General features: G+C 34.8%; 1 protein-coding gene across 7 annotated transcripts in view; it reads right to left on the reverse strand.

The window, feature by feature from the left end:
• USP34 (ubiquitin specific peptidase 34) overlaps positions 1–19,597 on the reverse strand; it is a 129,450-nt gene that overhangs the window by 37,550 nt on the left and 72,303 nt on the right. For 6 of the 7 annotated variants that reach the window (XR_014618336.1, XM_084285095.1, XM_084285096.1 and 3 more), the window contains exons 31-44: positions 19,210–19,332; positions 18,990–19,073; positions 18,684–18,770; positions 17,498–17,698; positions 16,087–16,169; positions 14,684–14,724; positions 13,618–13,742; positions 12,456–12,608; positions 11,190–11,294; positions 10,032–10,087; positions 9,808–9,928; positions 7,352–7,535; positions 1,676–1,839; positions 532–597 (exon numbers count right to left, since the gene is read on the reverse strand). Coding sequence is in view for 6 of the 7 variants with exons in the window: in XM_084285095.1 (XP_084141221.1) it covers positions 532–597; positions 1,676–1,839; positions 7,352–7,535; positions 9,808–9,928; positions 10,032–10,087; positions 11,190–11,294; positions 12,456–12,608; positions 13,618–13,742; positions 14,684–14,724; positions 16,087–16,169; positions 17,498–17,698; positions 18,684–18,770; positions 18,990–19,073; positions 19,210–19,332 (1,593 nt within the window). In the remaining variant the exon portion in view is untranslated. The remainder of the gene's footprint in view (positions 1–531; positions 598–1,675; positions 1,840–7,351; positions 7,536–9,807; positions 9,929–10,031; positions 10,088–11,189; positions 11,295–12,455; positions 12,609–13,617; positions 13,743–14,683; positions 14,725–16,086; positions 16,170–17,497; positions 17,699–18,683; positions 18,771–18,989; positions 19,074–19,209; positions 19,333–19,597) is intronic. The other variant, XM_084285094.1, reaches the window with a different exon arrangement.

Consider the following 19,597-nt stretch of genomic DNA (forward strand, 5'->3'; position numbering starts at 1 on the left):
CATACTATTTGCTTTTAACGATATGTGACAAGACACTGTTAATGTTATCTGGTTTGGAATTAAGTAATTCTTAAAGGTTTTAATAATAATAGATCTTCATATTATTTTATATTCCTTTGTGTTTTTTTCTTACATAAATACCTAGATTTATTTTTCCTATGATTTATGTCAGGCACCACATGCTTAAATTCCTTTTCTCTATTTGTCTTCGAAGTGGTTATGATTTTCTTTGACAAAAGCTGGTGCCAAGAACAAAAACACTCAGCTCTCCACAGTTTTCTTTTTAATTTCCTACATCATACTAAAAATCATACAGTATCCTGAGTCAGAAGGGACCCAACAAGGATCATCACCTTTTCAGAAATATTTCACATTTATAACATCATTGAACTGTCTTGAACAACGTCAAGAATCACATACAGAATGGTATCTACATTTTTCTTGTATTTTGTTCCCCCCCCCCCCCCCCTTTTTTAAAAGAAAAATAGGGCACATTATAAAACATCCTCTTTCACACCAACCAGCACCTACCATTAAGTATGTAAACATTTTCTGGAGTTCTAGTAGAGTGGTCTTGTGTTTCATATCTTCTGAATACTAGAAGAAATTCATTAAAAAAAAAAAAAATTAACCTTTATAACTTTCCAAAAGCAGAGCTTCAGAAGATGAAGTAAACATCTTTTTAAATAAAATAATAATAATTATTATTATAAAAATCCACCTTTATTATGGACAATTAAGAAAAATAATTGCATAGTTGAATACACAGCACGCTCACTATTTTGCATGTATACATAGCACTTCCTGCTCATTTTTTGGCCTGACACTAAACCTGTGGCAAAAGGTGACTCTATTTTCTATAAATGTGCAGCAGCTAGGAACTTTGGGGAAGTATCAGAAAAGACTGTACTAATTTTGGAATACTTTTTTCTATTTAATAGACATGGTGGGAGTTCTGATCAATCCTCTACACAGTGTATTTCACTTGTAGACCAGCAGCTTCCTTTTTTATTTTTTATTTTTATTCATGATTTGCATATTCTATTTGAAATTGAGTGACAATAAAAAACAGTGAGGTCACTGCCGGTCAGGGTGTTTCACATGTTATATGTACACTACTGATATCAAGGACCAAAATGAAGCTTTCTCTGTCACAATAAATAGTTAGAATTAATAATATTAATATTTCTGAAAGACACCCAGTGAATAATTTACAAGACTTGCAATACTTCCAGTAACATGCTCAAGGGCTTTATAAACATTCAAGAAGGATGGCATTTACTCTAATGAAATGACAGATTAGGAGATAAGAAACAACAAACAAGTCATATAAAAACAAACCTGAATCAATCTATTTGACAGCAACAGAAATATGAGTTTGAGAACATGCTGTTATAATGCCACCTTAAGAACATACTGCATTACAAATATGTATTTTTAAAAATCACTTTAGACATCAGCAGAAGAATTTAACCAAACACAGAGCAAACTAAAGTCCTGAAGAAATATTCTTTACACAGAAACAAGTCCTAAAAGTAAATCCATATTTTATTAACCTTTTCATTGGAAAAATGAATTTAAACTTTTTTATTTTTAATTACACTTATTATTTTTTTAAACGAAATATAAACTTTTACAAAATAACAAATAAAGAATGTAAGATTGCAAACCATACCTTTGCAGTAAAGATTGCTTGTCTGGCCTCTGGTATCATATAGAGCTGCTGAATAGTGGATGCCAAGTAACAAGTTGCTCCAAGATTAGTCAGACCCACAAACCTACATTCAGCTCGAACATCATCATGGGGCCAATAATCCCACTTGTAAGGTGCATGGGAAGCTGGAAGAAGTACGTAAGCACATATGCACAAAAAATCAATTCCAATAATAACTTCCAAAGACATAAATGAATTTCAAAGCTTTATGCCTACATTAATGAAATACATCTTGTTTCTGCATTCTGTATTTTCAAACATGAGCCGGACTGTACCTGCTCTTTAAGAAAATGCATTATGGGTACATCAAGAAAGCATTTTTAGTATCTGGATACATAAGCCAGCCTTTCTAGATGCCTCTACAAAGGTGAAACAGACCCCTGAGAAAGTGAGAGGTGGTACCCTGAAACGCAGTTCCATGCATTTCATCTCCAATCTCTGCATAACAAAGTGTGGCAGCACACGCTACTTTGGATTGCAATGATTTGGTACTTTTACATGAGTATGCTGTGCTCTCACGTGCATTATTCGTGGCAAGTGGCAGCTCCTGTAGTTGATCTAGGGGTAGTATCACATGAAGTAATGGTCTTCTGGCCTCTTCATTAAAACTGAACATCAAGAGCATCCACATTTTCTAAATAGTGGTTGCTACACATTTTTTATAAATAAAGTTATTTTCATAATATTTTAACCTGAAATGCATTTAAAAAAAAATTACTCTTGTTCTGTAGCAACTTCATGGCAACCCTGTTATCTACATTATTATCTAGAATTCTGTCTTCTGACCACTGACAGCTAACAGGTGATGTGAAAAGTGATGCACAGGTTTCAAAAAGTAGGCTTTCTGCTGAACTGAGTTTTCTTAAGAGACTACTCATTCTATGGAGTCGGAATTAGATGATCTTTAAGGCCCCTTCCAGCCCAAACCATTCTAAATCTTTCTTCTTCTAGCCTGACTTCCTTCCCTCATCTTTCATTCAATTCTCTTTATGTCCACCTTATTTTCCCATTAAATGCATTGTGTTATGCATGTTAATAAGTGCTACTGTTACACAATTGTGCAAAAGCTTTAATTAAAATGGAACCAAAGCTCTTTAGTGAACTCCATAGTGAACTAGGAGCTCCATAGTGAACGCTCCTTCCCCCACAACACTAGCACAACACTAGGAGCAGTGACAACGTACTGATAACTGGTAATGTGCAACACTTACAGGCTCCCAAATGTACCCCCGTCATTCCCCCAGCACACAAAATCACTTGCCATTTCCCCTACCCATTCCCATGCACTGCTGTGTCACACTGGAAGAAAGCAACGCAGAGTCTCTGCACCCAGAGATTTAAGTTAGGGAGCCTTCTTTTCACATAGCAAAACACACATTTGCTATCAAAGCTAACCCCACATGAAGCAAGACTTTCATTTTTAGCAGCCGGTTTCAGAATGGTATCTGCTATAATGGACGCCATGCTAGCAAAAGATCTTTTTGACCAATACCAAAGACAGATAGATGCTTATCAGAGATAAGAGTGCTTGGCCATACATAAGCTTGAATAAACTTGGGAACAGCTTTTACAGGAGGTAAAGGAATGTTTGTTATTGCACTTGAAAGCCAAAGAAATCTGTAATCTGTAAGAAAAATAGGAGAAGCAAGAAGTAAATTGCCTAAAGAATCAGACTGAAAAGACATTTTCTTTTCCTGTAAGTTTTCTTTTCCTCTCAATTTTACACCAGACGTAACAATCTATTTCATAAACAGCATGGCAGTAGACAAGTTAAGCAAGTCTGACAGACTCTTCTCTGTAAGCCTTGCTCTGAAATGGCTGCCAAGAAATGGGAAGAATGGGAAAGTTCTCACCTGCCACTCAAGAAGATGGTATCCAGACTACACAAACCACTTTTAAGTGATTCGTACTGCTTCTAGACACTGACAGACTTTCCTTTCCGTATCTCACACAGGAGAATAGAATCGGAAAATAATTATTTGACCTGCTGAAGTAACTAGATGACACAGGCACTAAATCAGAGAGATGCTAATCTAGCATACAAAGATATTCACTGCTGCCTGTCTTCCTTGGTATGCAAGAGGTTTGACACAAAAACTTACAATAACTTAGTTATTCATTCCCAAGGATGTCATTCTCCAAAAATGTAGAACGACCTACAAGTAATTCAGCACCTCTGTTCAGATATGTAGAGAAAAGGGGGGGAAAAAAAGAGTAGTCAAGGTGTGATATTTTAATTTTTTTATTTTTATTTTTTACAATCCACGAAAGCTATGTGGGCTCAAGATTCAAATTTTAAAGCCTTAATTACTTTGTCAAAGATTAAAGGTTTATTAAGTATTCTTCTAAATTCATACTACCTGCTGTAATTTCAAGGAACTATCTGGCATCCTCTAAACAGATCCTCAGATGCCAGACCCACAGGATGTTCTGTTGCACAACAAGTAATTATTGTAATCTTCATTTTGGCATTGGCATCAAAACTACCATTAGCCCTGCAGCTTCAAGTAGGGAAGGAAAGAGTTTTAATTCTCGTGTTTTAACAAATCTCAGTAGCATGACCTAACGTTACCTGGTTAAATTGGCCTGACCAGCCACTTGAAACAAAGCTCTTCTCAATGTTTAAACTCCCAGCAGAAGTCATTGGCGTGGTAGAAGAACACAAAATTCCTTCACCTAACTAAAATCCTTAAACTGCAGCATCTGCATTCACCCTTCCTGATGGAAAGACTCAACACCTATTGCTTTGCTCATGGCTCATCAAGTATTAATTACAGAGAAATCAGACAACTTCTTTATACTTCACGAGAATAGCTGGAGTATCTTCCTCCCACTTATATATGACAGAGGGCTTTCAAAAATTCTACAATAATTTTCTCAGGAGGATCCTATTTTCTCTGTACTGGGACTTTTAAGCAACTACCTTCATTGTGATAATAAATGCTTTCCTTTTTCCATATGGATCTTAACTAGAAAGTTAAATTTGGCCTCATTTATGTCTCATCTTCATTACTCACCTCTGTCATTACAGAAAACTGCCTTTTCTCAGGAAGAAATGTGGAACTTGTAACCAAAGTTGCAGCAGTCACATTCTACTTTAAGTAAAATTAATTTATCTCCCCTCAATGACTGTGCATTTTTCTCTATTCCACCTTCTGATAATGCTTCTGCTCCAAACATAACGTCAGATATTATCTTAATGAATTTCCCAGCAAGGCAGCTGGTCTTTTTTCCCCTCCCTTGAACCGAATGTTTTTATTATTTTTGGCCTTTAAAGAAAGCAAAACCCCAAAACCCTACAAGAAATTTTATGAATAATTAAGGGTATCTAAATCCCATCTCCAAAAGATCAAAGTCCGCATTTAGTGTAAACCCTCCCTGTTGAGAAAAGCAAAAAAAGTCAGCTGACATCAGCTTCTTAGCAGTTAATTTCCTGAAAATTGCTGAAAATCCATGAAGACACTGCATTGTTTCCTTTAGGAGTGCTGGTTTAGAAGGGACATCATTTCATTGAATTATAGACCATTTCCTTCCCATTTTATACAGCTAAGTTTCTTCCTCCACCTGCTTTCAATCAATTTATGTATTCTAACCTTTTTTTTTTTAAATCATGGACATGGTCTTACAGGACAACTCACTTCTGCTGAGGACAAGGACATTGCTGGTAGAACATTACATCCCTTCTGGTCAATACTTGCATACCAGGTGGCAATGTAAGCCAGCACCTTATCTAGAAAGGTATTTAAGCCACTAACGGTAGTGGCTAAGATGTTCTTCCTCACTCAAAGAACCGGACCGGCATACTAAAGAGAAGACATCAGATCTTCACAAAGAGAAGCCAAAAAGTTAAAGGCAAATGAATTTACAATTGTATGTTTGGGAATGATGTACACAATGGTAGATCTCACCACCTGGTTCAACACAGAAAAATGCTATATGGCTGTAAATGCTGTCAAGTAGGAAAAAAACACACACATTAATCTTTTTGCATCCATCAGCAAAGACAGCTACACTACTGGAAACTTTCCAGAAAATGCTGCTGAAGTTAAAACTTTACTACAACTATTTTACATTACTCACACTAGCTCAAGTCTGAAGAACAGTACACAGTAGTATGTTTTTATATGACTACCTGAATAGAGTCTTAACATCTCATTTTTACTTAGAATCCTAAAATCCTTTCTTTTGTCCCAAGGAAAATACACTAGATATCCTTTAAAATACGATTTCATTTTGAAAACTGTACCTTACATTGCTACACTAAATTAAAGCAATCTTTTAAGAGCATCCTGGCTTCAATCGGCTAGGGGTGTGAGAAAAAAGGGTAGAGTAGAAAAGACAGCAACTGGTCAGACTAGATGATGACTACAGTACAAGTTGCAGGATCGAAAATTTCTCCAGTGAACCACAAAACCAAAATGTTAAAACCAAAGAGAAGATGGAAATTGCTAACATCTTCCTTAATGCATCTCCTACGTAAAATGGCACAACAGGCCTAAGACTAAGATTTTAAAAGACTAGTTAGATTACAGAGATAAGCAATGAGGAAAAATCCAGTTTTAAGAGTTTTTGATTCACATCAATGGATTAACAAGACTTTAAAACAAGTGAGGTATCAGAAGTCCTGTGGTCAATAGCACATAAAGAGACAACGGCACTCTGCCAGTTGTATTAAGATTAACATTCAAGAAACTGAAATACACTGAATATGTAGAAGGAGCATGGACCACATGATTCTGGAGAACTCAGAAAGGAACAATCTAGAGGAGAATATTTGGAAGAACGCAGCAACTGGTAAATGTTACAGAAAATTTCGGTAGCTTGAATTACTGGGATTTGGAGTTAAAAAATACTAACTGTAAAAAAATGGATGATTGCACCTGGAGAGATACTGACAGGCTCAGCAGCAGCAGATGCACTCACAGCACACACAAATATCAGGTATTTTCATACATCATATTCTTTATAATATTTTCCCTAAGCATATGACATTTTAGACGCTTTTCAGAAAGCCTCAGGCATACAACTACAGAACTCAAAACATTAAGATCAGATTTCTCTTTTGCTTCCTGAATTGTAAGGCACTAAATCAATTCCATTGATTATAATAAATTACAAATCCTCAGGTTACCAGAATGTAAGCTGGACATGTAAAAGGAAATCTATCAAGCTAAAAATGCATAGTAAGTATTTGCAAATCAAAGAGAAAATACTAACTGGCTTCAGATTTTGGTAATTTACGTATTTTACATAGGAACTGAGTTTCCAAAAAACAGGAAGCATGAAAGCGAAGAGGCATAACAAAATTGTACTAGTGCTGTATGCTTCTTTAAGTGATGCTGGATAACTAGCAGAGCTACAAAGGGAATTTTAGAAGTACTGTTAGTGGGACCGATGTCTCAGTTGTCAGGAGGAAAAGCAAATTCCGTGATTGCAGTACTGTTCACAACGGTGGCTAGCAATCCTGTCGCAAACATGCAATCTTCAGAAGAGGAGTCCATATAATGGCCACCCTCCCATTTACTTTACTGAACTCGATAAATCAAAAAATTCAAAACAACCAAAATGAACAGAAGGTACAAAAGGACTAATTTTCCACAAAATACTCGAAAGCTACATATGAACGAAGGTTCTTACACTGCATATGTTGTGCCATAACCCAGTTGTGGAGCAGCCTGTAGTTTTCCACGGACCCTTTCACCATTTCTACCAACAAGTCATATGCTGCAGCCCTTGAAGAATGTGACTTGCATTTTGGCTGCTGTCTATCTTTTAAACTTGGCAGCAAGAACAGAAGATTGAAGATGTCTCTCAGAAACTCCTGTAAAACAATTCCATCAGCAGATTTAGCAGTTTGAACACATGAGACAGTCATGTTTTTCCAATCTTCTAGAAATTTCTGTATACTTTCTGGACCTCTATCATGTATAGAACTTTCTGACTCATATACACATTTTAAATTGCAAATTTCAACAATTTTATTTATATTACAACCTAAAGAGAAACATGTCCAGTGAAAAAGAATGGCAAATTATGCTTGATTCATGACTGATAATTCAACTTGACAAACCATACACATTTATTTTTAATAAATTTAAGGCTGGTTTCTCATAGTACATAATCGCTCTACTAGTCTGAGTTTTACAAATCACTAATTAACCATAAAACATGCACTGATTTATGTATCATATGTACTGCAAGTATGTTTTGGTATTGCTACTCTGTTGGAATATTAACTGAACTATAAAAGGCATAAAGCACAGCTGTACCGAGTCATGTTGCCTTTGGATGACAGACCCATAACACATTGTTATTTATATTTATCTTTCCAGATTAATACACTAAAAAGTGGAGTTGCGTATGTCTAAAATTCTATACCTTTGTCCTGCTTAGTCAACTTAATTCAATAAAATTGTATCAAATGTAAAATATTAAGACAACAAGAAATCAAAATCTGTCTAGGTCTGTAGGAAAAGGAGTCATATTCTTCCAGAAGCTATAATATGTTCAAAGAAGTACAGGATGGTGAAAGGCTTTCCTCAGCCTTTCAGCTACTAAAGTGAACATTACTAATTAGTCATCCAAGTGCTATAATGAGAGAACATGAAGGAAGAAATTTAACTGATTTAGAAAGCGGCATTTCAGCAAAATCCCTTAGACAATCAGCAATTCATTCAAAACCTTTATGCCCAGGGCCGATGACACGATCTACTTCCTTCACTTCACTGCATCAACAAAATGGCTGCAATCTTAACAAATTGAAATTAAATCATACTAGTAGTGTATCATTGTAGTAGTCTACATGATCAGACAATAAACCCTCTATCCTTTACCTCTACAGAATCTTCATTTGTTTTTTTCCCTACATGATATCTTCTTCAATTGTTTTTTTTAGGGATAGAATTCTCTCCCATTTGCAAGGCATAGTTACCAATACAACTATTATATTTTGTTCTGCAATTTCTAGACTGTAATTAAAGAAATGTTCTTCTTGGATTTCCCTATGTTAAAAGGTCAGGCTGCAGTAAAATCTAAATAAAATCTAAATGTTTCCAAAGATAGCCTCCTGCAGAGCAAACAAAAAAATCACTATAAAAAAAGTCTTTTTCCAATGTATAGAGAAATTCCTGTAGCACTAGTACGAAATATTATAAATGCAGTCACATGTTTATGTCTGAATAGTATTGAGGGGTCTTCTTCTGGCCAAAATAGTTAACGAAAGCTCTTCCAGATTTCTCCACGCTTTGGAGTTATATTTTAATCCCACTATGCATGAAATTGAAAACAAATGGATACCTGTTTTCTTGGTAGTAACTCTGCACCACAAGTGCTCATGGGGCAGCAATCTGACTGGTTTCCATTCCTAACCATATTTGCCAGGTGATGGTTACAGCTCATCAGCAGACCAGCTGTATCCAGTATGTGGAGTTTTGGACTGTGCTATGGGCTACAGCCTAGTGCGGTGGTGCAGCCTTTTTCAAACAGGTGTCCTAGCACACCAGCCACCCTAAAATGCAGTCTCATAGACTAGAAAAGAAGTAATGTCAGAGATCTGGATCTATCATTTTCCAATTAATACTCTTAATCTTGTATTTGCACTATCTGATTGAATTCTGACATGTTGGAGCAAGGAAGAAAAAGATCATGTGTATCTTTTTGTGGATGGGTGAACTGCAGTATTCTTTTTACACGTGTCTGCCACTGGGTAGGTGTAGAGTTTAAAAGCTACTTTTAGATCACAACTGTCCCAGGATAGTCAAAAAGCAGCTGTTGTTAATTTTTATTTTTTTTTAAGTAATTAATACTGATCTGTTCTGAAAAAAGTCAGACATAAAAAATGAAAATAAATAAAATCTCTAGGATGTAAGAACTTTATCCAGAAGTTAAATACAGTTAGAAAGGGAAGGGACTGTACATACTACTTATTAATTAAGGAATGAGACATGTTTTCATCAATCACCTAGAGCTAGAAATATGACATACTGTCACGTACTGAGCCCTGCAGTCAAAATATTAGGTAAAAAGGTGTAATGAAGAAAGTACAGTAAAAAGATATGACCTTGTCTTGATCTCTGTCAGGGTCCTTTTCTTACCTGCCCTTCACGAGAAAATTTAAAAGGTGGTTTGTGCTTAATAACACTTGTTGCAAGGCGAAGCAGTCCTGTAAGTCCATCATCTTCTATATTACCGTCTTGATGGTCAAGGATTTCTCTGCTATATATACACATACATATAAAAGAAATGTTAAAACTCTGTCTGTCCCACTAACAATAAATTTAATGCAACTTACAGATGAAATTACTTTACTAAACCTTACCTCCGAATGCAGTCAGCAAGATGTCTTGCTAGTGCATCTAAATCAAGGAGTGTGGTCTGATCAAAAAGAAAGAAAGTGGTATATAAATGGAAAAAAGTTATGTACGTCATGAATTAGAAGTCCAGCCAGAAACTATGGTTATTCTTTTGGATGGAAATTTGCTATTGTACACAAAAAACACAGGAACAATTAAAACTCTTTCAAATGTTCTTGCAACAGTATTTTAATACATTTTCATAAATGTGATATAACTGTTTTTTAAAATCAATGATACACCGTTCAAATAAAGTAACACTTATTCTTTCAATTCCAGATCCCAAAAATATATTATCATGTTGAAAAAACTGAATACTACTATTTTAAATACTTAACTGTTATTTCTCACAGGAACACACAGAAGCTCGTCATTAGAAGTTTGAAAGCAACATGCAGAAGAACTATGCAGAACTGTAGCCTAGCTAAGAGACTGAATTAATACAATGGAAACGGTAGGAAACTGAGTGGAAGAAAGATGGACGGGCCAAAATTTTTGCCTCTACTGGGACCATCAGGTGTTAGGAGACAAGATTTTTTTCAACACTACAGAAAGAAGGTTTACAGCTTTATCTTCCTTCCCTTCCCACACTCCTGCCAGAGCACTGAGAATAAATTAGAGATACTTATGTAGCATGTCCAGCCAGCAGAGGTAGTTGCAGAAGGTGCATAAAAAGTTAATTTTAAACCTTTTGGGATATTTCGAAAGAGTGAGTATTTTTTCTGACCTGTGCTAATTGGCTTCTAACTGATTTTTTTTTCTCGTCTCTTTCAGTTAATGTCAGATATTTGCTCACCTCCTCCTTCACTGAAATTACCAAGAGTCACTCTTTCCTAAATGATTCCAATACTCATGTCTCTTAACTTCATATAGCCCACTCTATTTGTGCATTATATGCACCCTCCCTTCTTGACTCTAAAGGGTGTGTATCTGAAGCTTCCTTTGACCATGAGCTACTAAAAACACCAAACAGCAGCAGAAGTCAAGAGATGGAATGCTTGGAGAGCAGTTTGTAGCAGTCCACTATATATTAAGTAAAATTGTATCACATTCAATGAAAAAAGTTATATGAATACAAATATTTAAAAACAAAAACATTTTTATGACTGCAAAGCAAAACATACCTGACTTGCATCTTTGACATGTATGTTATCAATCAGTTTGCACAGCAACCAAAAATATTCCTTACAACCTGGTCGTAGCACTGGTTCTTCTTCATAATCCTCCACCTGAGAAAAAAAAAAAAAAAAAGAAAAAAGAAAAAATTTCTTTTGTTAACTGTAATAATAACTGTATTAAAGCAGTGCAGTAAATGCAATGTTACAAGAATATTACTTTCTACATGTCCCTATTTAAGATAAGGTCCTTACAAGAACAATGAATTTTACAATGGTAACACTGCATGTTCTACTTTTCTTCTGAAATACTTATTCATTTTCTTGAAAGACTGTCAGGATGATCTGCCAGAGCCTTAAACTTACAGTAGTATTAAATCTGTCCTCAGAACTGCAAATTGCAAAATTTTCAATATTAGACTGGACAAAACAAAAGAAAATTTGCATGAATATCAGTTCGACATGTGTTGGTTAAAATCCCGTTTTGAACTCTTCTGAAAACTAGTCAAATAATGCAAATCTTCTGCAGATTGTTTTAATGCAACCTTTTTTTTTTTTTTTTTCTCAGAATCTCCCCCGAATCAAGGTTCACATTTCACAGTCATACAAGTAGTCTTCTTCAGATCTACACAGCTGAAGTGAGCATAGCCTTCTCTGATATGCATTGGTGTGTCTACAATTCCTAATTGACTTTAGGCAAAATCATCCAGGTTAGTTCAAACCATCTCTATTAATCTCCATACATTAACAGTGTGAAAGTAGCTTTGGACCATCCCTAGAATCTCTTCTGTTTAGTGAAACTGTGAGGACAATAATACCCCAAAAGAAAAACAGAAACAATTGACTGGGGAACAGTAACACTTAACTGCAACAACAGAGGACACCTATAAAATATAAAACTATTTACTGATTTATTTATGGACTTGCCTATATTTAAAAGGGAAGATGGGGCATTTACTGAAAACACAACTGTTATTCTTTAACAGCATCTTACGTGGATGCTAAAATTCCAGAACCACAACACTTTCAAAATGCTATTTTGTACTTTTCTCCTAGCACTGGTAAGGTATCAATTACTTTAGCATCACAGCTGTAACTTCTGTGAAGCTTCTCGAACCATCTAAACCTTAATATCTTAGTCTTAATATCTTAGCAGATCAGAAACAGTATGTCAGACAAAATGATGGCATATGCTACCATTTTTCTCCTTTTATATTAACAGAAATAAGTTAAAATATATCTTTAACAAGGTCTTGTAATTTTATAAGTTCTTACCCGGATAGGTTTCAGAGCTTGAGCATCAGGAAGAAATTTTAGTAATGTTGATGCAGCCAGCAGCAGAAAGGACCGATTAATTGAGTCCCCCCCATCGAGACCAGACAGAGATAACTTGTATAAACCATTGCATGACTCATGGCGAACGGCAGTCTATGTGAAAAATAAATAAATAAAATTACTGCACACATTATTTAGAAGTTTGTTTTTTTCTCTTTTGACTTTCCTTCCATATATACATAATTAAGTTCCTCTCATAACATCTACCAGCTTATCAAGGCAGAATACGTCTAAAAACACCTATGCTGAAGATACCCTTGTAACAAAAAAGCCTTGTCTCCCAAGTTACATATTTTCTATAGTAAAGAGTACAGCCAGCTCCCAAAATACCACATCTGGGCAAAGTATGAACATATATGTAATGCTGCAACCTATACTTACGCATATGAAACTATATGGTTAAATTAATTTCACTAGAAAAATTATCTTCTTTTATTCCTAAGGAAAAAAAAAATCTAGACTCTCTCTAATTTAGCTTCAGAAGTTTGCCCTCATTTAGTTCCAGTGTTTTTAAATGGAGACAGTACATATGTTTTTTCTGTGGTTGAGTAATAATTAGCTGATAATAACTATCACCTCATTGTGTCCATATTGCACCTTAAAGCAATAGATAGTAAAAAAATAAATCTATTGTGCATATTATGCAATTTCCAAGTTTGTCTTATGTTAGACAAAAAATTACTTAAAACTAGACAAAGATTCATTGATGACAAATGTTTATTTAAACTCTTATTCACCCCATTTTGTGATAAAAAGTACGGCTGAAAAAATAACACAATGGCAGAAGTATATTTAGATTAATCCATGTTGGAGGGCATCATCCAGAAATTCCAACAAATTACAACAAAAGAATTACCTTCAAACAAAAGCTAAGAACAAAGATTGGAGTTTATAAACTGGTTTGCAATCAACCACAAATGTGCCACCTTACACAGTATTTTTACTAAAAATGATTACTTAAACAGGACTGCAAGTAACTGAGTGAGAACCTGCTTAATTTTAGCAGGAAACAACATGATTTGAAATTAATGGAAGCTTGAAACCAAAGTTAATCTTGTTTCTTATTATGCACAAATTAGTAACAACCTCTTCTTTAACATACCTCTGGAATAAGAAGGGTAAGCTTCTTTAGCCAGTCTTGCAAATGATCACTGTCTGCCAGACTGGATTTCACCGAGGAACAGCAGTGAGCCCAACTCACCAAGAGCCACATTGAATAATGAGTAACTAATAGGAAATGAGATGAGAGTAAATCGTATCATTATTCTAACAGAATAAGGTTTCTAGGTTGAAGGGTTGCATGGTTCTAGCACAAACGACATTTACTTTAATTATCTTAATGTACAAGACTAAGTCCTTATTGGCACATAAGCCACTACTTCAGCTCAGAATTTCACCAATATGCTTACTAAATACTGATCATTGTACTACTGATCACAGTTTAATTTGACTAAATACTCAAAATCTGGAGCACAACCCCTTCCTGTATCTCTCCTTCTTAGGTAGTGAGCTGGTACTTTGGAGATGGGTTGCATCAGCTCTTAACATGAACATTTCCCCGAACTAACTAGCACATCAGTTCTTTTCTTCTTAACAGCCAAGAGTAAGACTTTCGTATGTGACACACAGCATACTGAGAATTCAGGTTCATAGCCATGAACATCTGTAGGCCAGAACAAAGTGGGAAAAAAAACAAAGGCAATGTACAAGCTTAGGAGACCTACCTATATTTATGCACACCTATGCTGTACTTTTGGCAGTTACTCTCATACAAACCTAACCTGACACAGGTCATTTAGACCTTTTGTAGCAATCCTCCCCAGGAAGGCTGGACTGGGGATCTCCAAGGAATTCTGGGCCCAGAATTATTTTTGTAAACATGAATAAAGGTGACTGTTGGTGACTATATTATGGTGCTACATGTATCTTCTGCTCTTCAGAAAAGAATACTGCTGGTTTTCCTATCAAAAACAGCTATTCTGGAGAGGAAGGCATAACTAGCATACAAAACTTCTATCATATAAATAATTACCAGAAAAGGAAAGCCATGCAAGTCTTTTAGGACCTCTCTGTGTTTTAGGTGGAATAAATCAAACACATAACCTGTTATCTTCAATATGTTTTCAATATTATTAGTTCATAGCATACAAGTAATTTGCAGCACTGACCTTCGTGTCTTGATCTGTGATCTGACTGAGCTTTCAACACCCTGAACAGGAAGAAGATAAAGCCATTTGAACTTTATCACAGATCATAACAGATTACCACTTAGAAATGTAAGCACATGCCAGTAAGAACAAAGTTATTCTTAAGTACCAATGAAGAAAACTAATACCGTAATCCTAAAAAGATTAATTTCTTGCAGTATTCAAAATTAGCGGTATTTATAAAGCTATTAGGAACTTCAAATCACCCCCCTAAAGCTTTACAGACTACAAGGTAAAAAGTAAAGAAAAAATAATCACAACCACTTTATATTATCCAAGAAAGAGATGATATAAAATGGAACCAAGAACAGATGCATACAGAAGAAAGCTAGCATTTGTTATGGGGAACCACACTTTAAACAAATCTTTGCGAACTCTGTACCTACTGTAAATGCTTGTACTTATTTACTTACATTTTTTGAAAATGGCAGTAGAAGTTTATGAAATGGAAAATATATCGTATATAATTAAAATCATTCTTGGAACTCAGCTAGAGGTTACATTTAGGCACAGTTCTAGACCTGGCTGGAAGTGCTCTAAATATTGTTATCAATCTTTTACAAATATGGTAGAACACATTATACCTTATTTGGAATCAAGTAATTCTACAACACTGAATGTGTCAAAAAATTGACCTCCCCAGAATCAGTCCAACTCTGTCACTATACAGTCTTACACAGAATTGCTTTTCTCAGGAAAAAACGCAAAAAGGACAAAAATCACTAATAACCATTTTCTGGAAGTAAAATTTTGCCTGCAGTACATGCACACTAACTATAAAAAGAAGGGGAATTTCAATAGCAATAAAGTAATGTCATTAGGATGGGGAAAATAAGTCAAAGACAGCAGATAAATAAGCAGCTTAAAAATGAATTTATTTCAAATTTTCATTTATATTCGCTTGAAATTGACAATGCTAATTGTTACAAAGAGACAAAGAATGAGTTTTGGTACCAGAATTTCTGACAGCATCCCGTACATATCTTGTTGCTCCACGTCATATACCTTGGAGAACAACTGGTTATATAAGGGATTCTATGGTGATTAATTACTTTACATGTAGGTTTTGTTGTTGTTGTTTCTGTTTTATTTATTTCTTACTATTACTATTTAGGGCAATTTGTTTAGTTCAGCGATTGCTTGATTGCTGATGACCACTGAGAGTTCTCTCCATGATTCATAAGTGTGGATTAACTACAAAAAGAGGTGACTAAGAAAAGCAAATCTAATGCCTATATACTTAAATTTCTGATATGGATGTTAATGGGAACTACAACTGAAAGAGCTATTCATTCTATTTAAAACAGCCAAGGAAAATGTGCACACTTTATAAGCTTTATAACAAAAATAAGAAGACATTGTACCTAGGTGCCAAGTTGTCATATGTATAAGCAACTGACATAAGTCGCTGAATCAAACTGGTTCCCTGGACAAGTACAAGAAACACCTTTAAAAATTGAAGTCAAAAGAAAAAAAGACCAGTTAATATAACAACAAGCTTTTTGATTGTTTTTTAAATTATACACACTGTGTGAATCTAAAAAAAACCCACCTGTGTAGAGGGAGGAACAGCAAAAGAGAAATGATAACATCTCTACAGTTGAAACAGTCATATTCTGTTTTTTATTAAAGCAAATGTAAAATCCTGTGTTTCACTGAGTACATCTAGATGCTAAAATTTCATTCTATTCCTCTTAGGCAACATAACTGAATAGAAAAATCAATAATCTTCTCAACCTTGTTACTAAAAAAAACCAGTGTATTTCTTAAAACCAAAAACATTAACTTTGTTTCTAAAATCATACGTTTGAGGGAACAATTTTGTGGGTGAAGTTGGATATGTAAATTTCACTTGTATCTTTGTGATCAACACATTTGACTGACTACACATTCACTTAAATTATTAATCTTAAAAAGAGCCTCTGACAGGCTATACAAAATTTTCAAATCTGAGAAGTCTGAATAGAAAGTCTTTAAAGACCTTACAAAGAAGTTTTTTAAAGTATTTAGATAGCAAATCCACTGCAATCAAAAATATTCATTGATGACAATTAAAAAAGCTAATACATTCAATAATTTCCCTGTATCATATCAGCTTTGGCAATTTAGGAATCTGTTTTGTCAAAAATACCTCATCCCTATAGAACAGTTAGGGTCTTTCCTTGTGTAACAATGACAAATGGGAAGTTTGGCTTCAGCTTACAGTTCAAATCTGCCCTTTCCTGCAATCACAACTGGTCCTGTGCCCAAGAGCAATCAATTTACAGTGAATGCATCTCTAGCCATCTGATGACAAAATGCTATTGATCAGGCTTGGTCTATATTTGGAAATTAGCAGGCAAGAATCTGGAAGGAAGGTTTACGCGTTTAGGTATGTTTATACACTTGCTCAGATATCCTTAGTATAGTAAACTACTTCACACTTAGTGTGCACTAAAGGACACAAAAATGTATTTGCCAAGGATGAGGACAGCAACTACGAAAGGTTACCATAAAAACAGCGTTAATAATATGGAAAACAAAATGTAAGAAATAGGAATAAAACAGTGGAATTCTGAAATTCACATTTCACATGCTCACATTCATCAAAATACCTTTCAGTTCCAGCTTTTAAAATTGGCAGGTTTAAAAACAAGCTATATTCGAGAACAGTATGTAACATATAGATTAATACTAGTAAGTTTGCCACTATATTATTTTATTACCAAAATAAAAGCTTCACACAACAAAGGAGTCATTTAAATTCACAAAACAGACGCACTGTTTATCTCTTACCTCTGTTAAACGAGGTATATGAAGGCCTTTCACATGGTCACTTGCAGTCTTCCTTGATTTGCCTGGCCACGTTCTTTTTCTGTGACTCTCTGCTACACCAGACCAGGCAAACACATCGTGGTAAGCTAAATCCAGATCTGAAGGATCAACTGCAAACTGGCATATCAGCTTCAGCAAGCAAGCAAGGCAGTCCAGCTGCCACTGTGAATAAAAAGGAAATGAATTTTTCTTTTTGCAAGGATTTATTTTACAAATAATTCTATGTCTACTACAGAATTTGACAAGAAAAGCTTAAGTAAGCTACAAAGGATAAACAACTAGAACTCTAACTGGCAAAACCTCACAAGAATAGACACTAAAGAGGAAAGGTATTAAAAAAATTACTTTTTACAAGAAGGACATTTTTATTATCTAGTCCTATTAACAGGTGCATTTCAAGACATTCTGTTATTGTGTGCATGAAATACCACAGAGGAAATAGTATAGGAGGTTAATGTCTACAGTTAATAGCTTTCCCTGCATTGCATTCAATTATAGCACAATGTAGTAGGTATGGTATACAGAAATGCTTTCAAGTTGAATACATTTAACCACGAGGAGACAGCAGATAGTACTTCAGAAATAACATTTTCTATTGTAATATCACATGCAGAGACAAAACCCACTGATTGATTTAGTAACCCTTGAGATCAGTTTATATGGCTCTCAGCTGTGCAGCTATGGCCAAGTACAGCACATGGTCAGCTCCACCAGCAAAACTTGCAGTGTGAGAGTAAAATTAACAACAACAAAAAAAGAGCACCATTTCACAGCAACACACGGAGGAGATAACTGTCTAGCACCTATATACGTAAATGATCTGCTTAAGTTCAGTGACCTGTACAAGGCACTTAGTTGTGGAATTTGTAATTATTTTCATGGTGATGTCCAAGTTTTCTGGACAGAACAATAAAAGTCATCATGCAATCTTTTGCATATAAACAGAATAAGAATGACAATTTGTTTCTAACACTGAATATATTTTAGAACAAATACCTAAAAATCTGTTTAAAACCTTTTAATAAAAGGTATGCCTGCTGTCTTTTCAGCATTTGAGAAACTGTTGCCAATTTCATACATATATATACATATGTCTTATAAAGGACAGCTATGTTATTCTGGAGTAGAAGGGTGAATAATCACCTACCACAGTCCATGATTCCTGTTCTTTAGGCTCTAAGATTCCAGAATTAAAAATTTCGAGTAATTGTTGGAGCCCTCCAGCAGCAACAAACTGTAAGTATATTATGGAACCAATGTAAGAAAAAGCAAATGCAGAAATATCACCAACTTCAGTTAGACCTACAGGTCTGGTAACACAGAAAACCTTTAAAATATTCTATTTAAATTTGAGAACAGAAACCCTTAGATAATGTTTCAAATGGGTTTTCATTTTACATCTTTTTTTGAAAAACTACAATATGTATCACAAAATACTGTAGGAAAATCAGACCTTGCAGCTCCATGTGTTTTTACTATTTTCTATTTGATCTTCACTTGAATCATCTGAGTCTGGGTAAAGATCACTGTAACTTCCCTAAAGACAAACAAGTATAAGTCACAAAAAAACAAACAAAAAAACACAGTTTAATATTAAAAATACTGTAAACCAAATTATCAATATATACTTTGGTTCATAGAAAAAACACATTTTGTGCAAGAAATCCTGTTACCGTAGATTCACGTCTTATTCTTCTGTTGGGCTTTCCCAGAGCTTCAATAATTTCCAGGGCGTACAAAAGTTTATGGGCACTTTTTATTCGCAGAAGATCCTTCCAGCTAAAGCCATCATTACCCTTAGCAAATAAAGAAGACAGAAAACAATTAACATAACTTAATGCTGATCTTAAGAAAGGCAATGAGAGGGTTTTTAAAGTAAATGGACAAGTCCTTTAGTTTTTAACTGCATCTATTATTTGTTATTCATTTATAGAAATATATTTTAAATAGTCTGATTTCAATTTGAATGTGAATGCAGCAGTGAAGTTTGGTTAGACCACTAACATTACTAAAAACTATGGTATACACAATTTTAAAGTACAGGAAGCCAAATGTTGTTTG

This window comes from Netta rufina, assembly GCF_964035555.1.
Source record: "Netta rufina genome assembly, chromosome: 3".
Taxonomy (NCBI): Eukaryota; Metazoa; Chordata; class Aves; order Anseriformes; family Anatidae; genus Netta; species Netta rufina.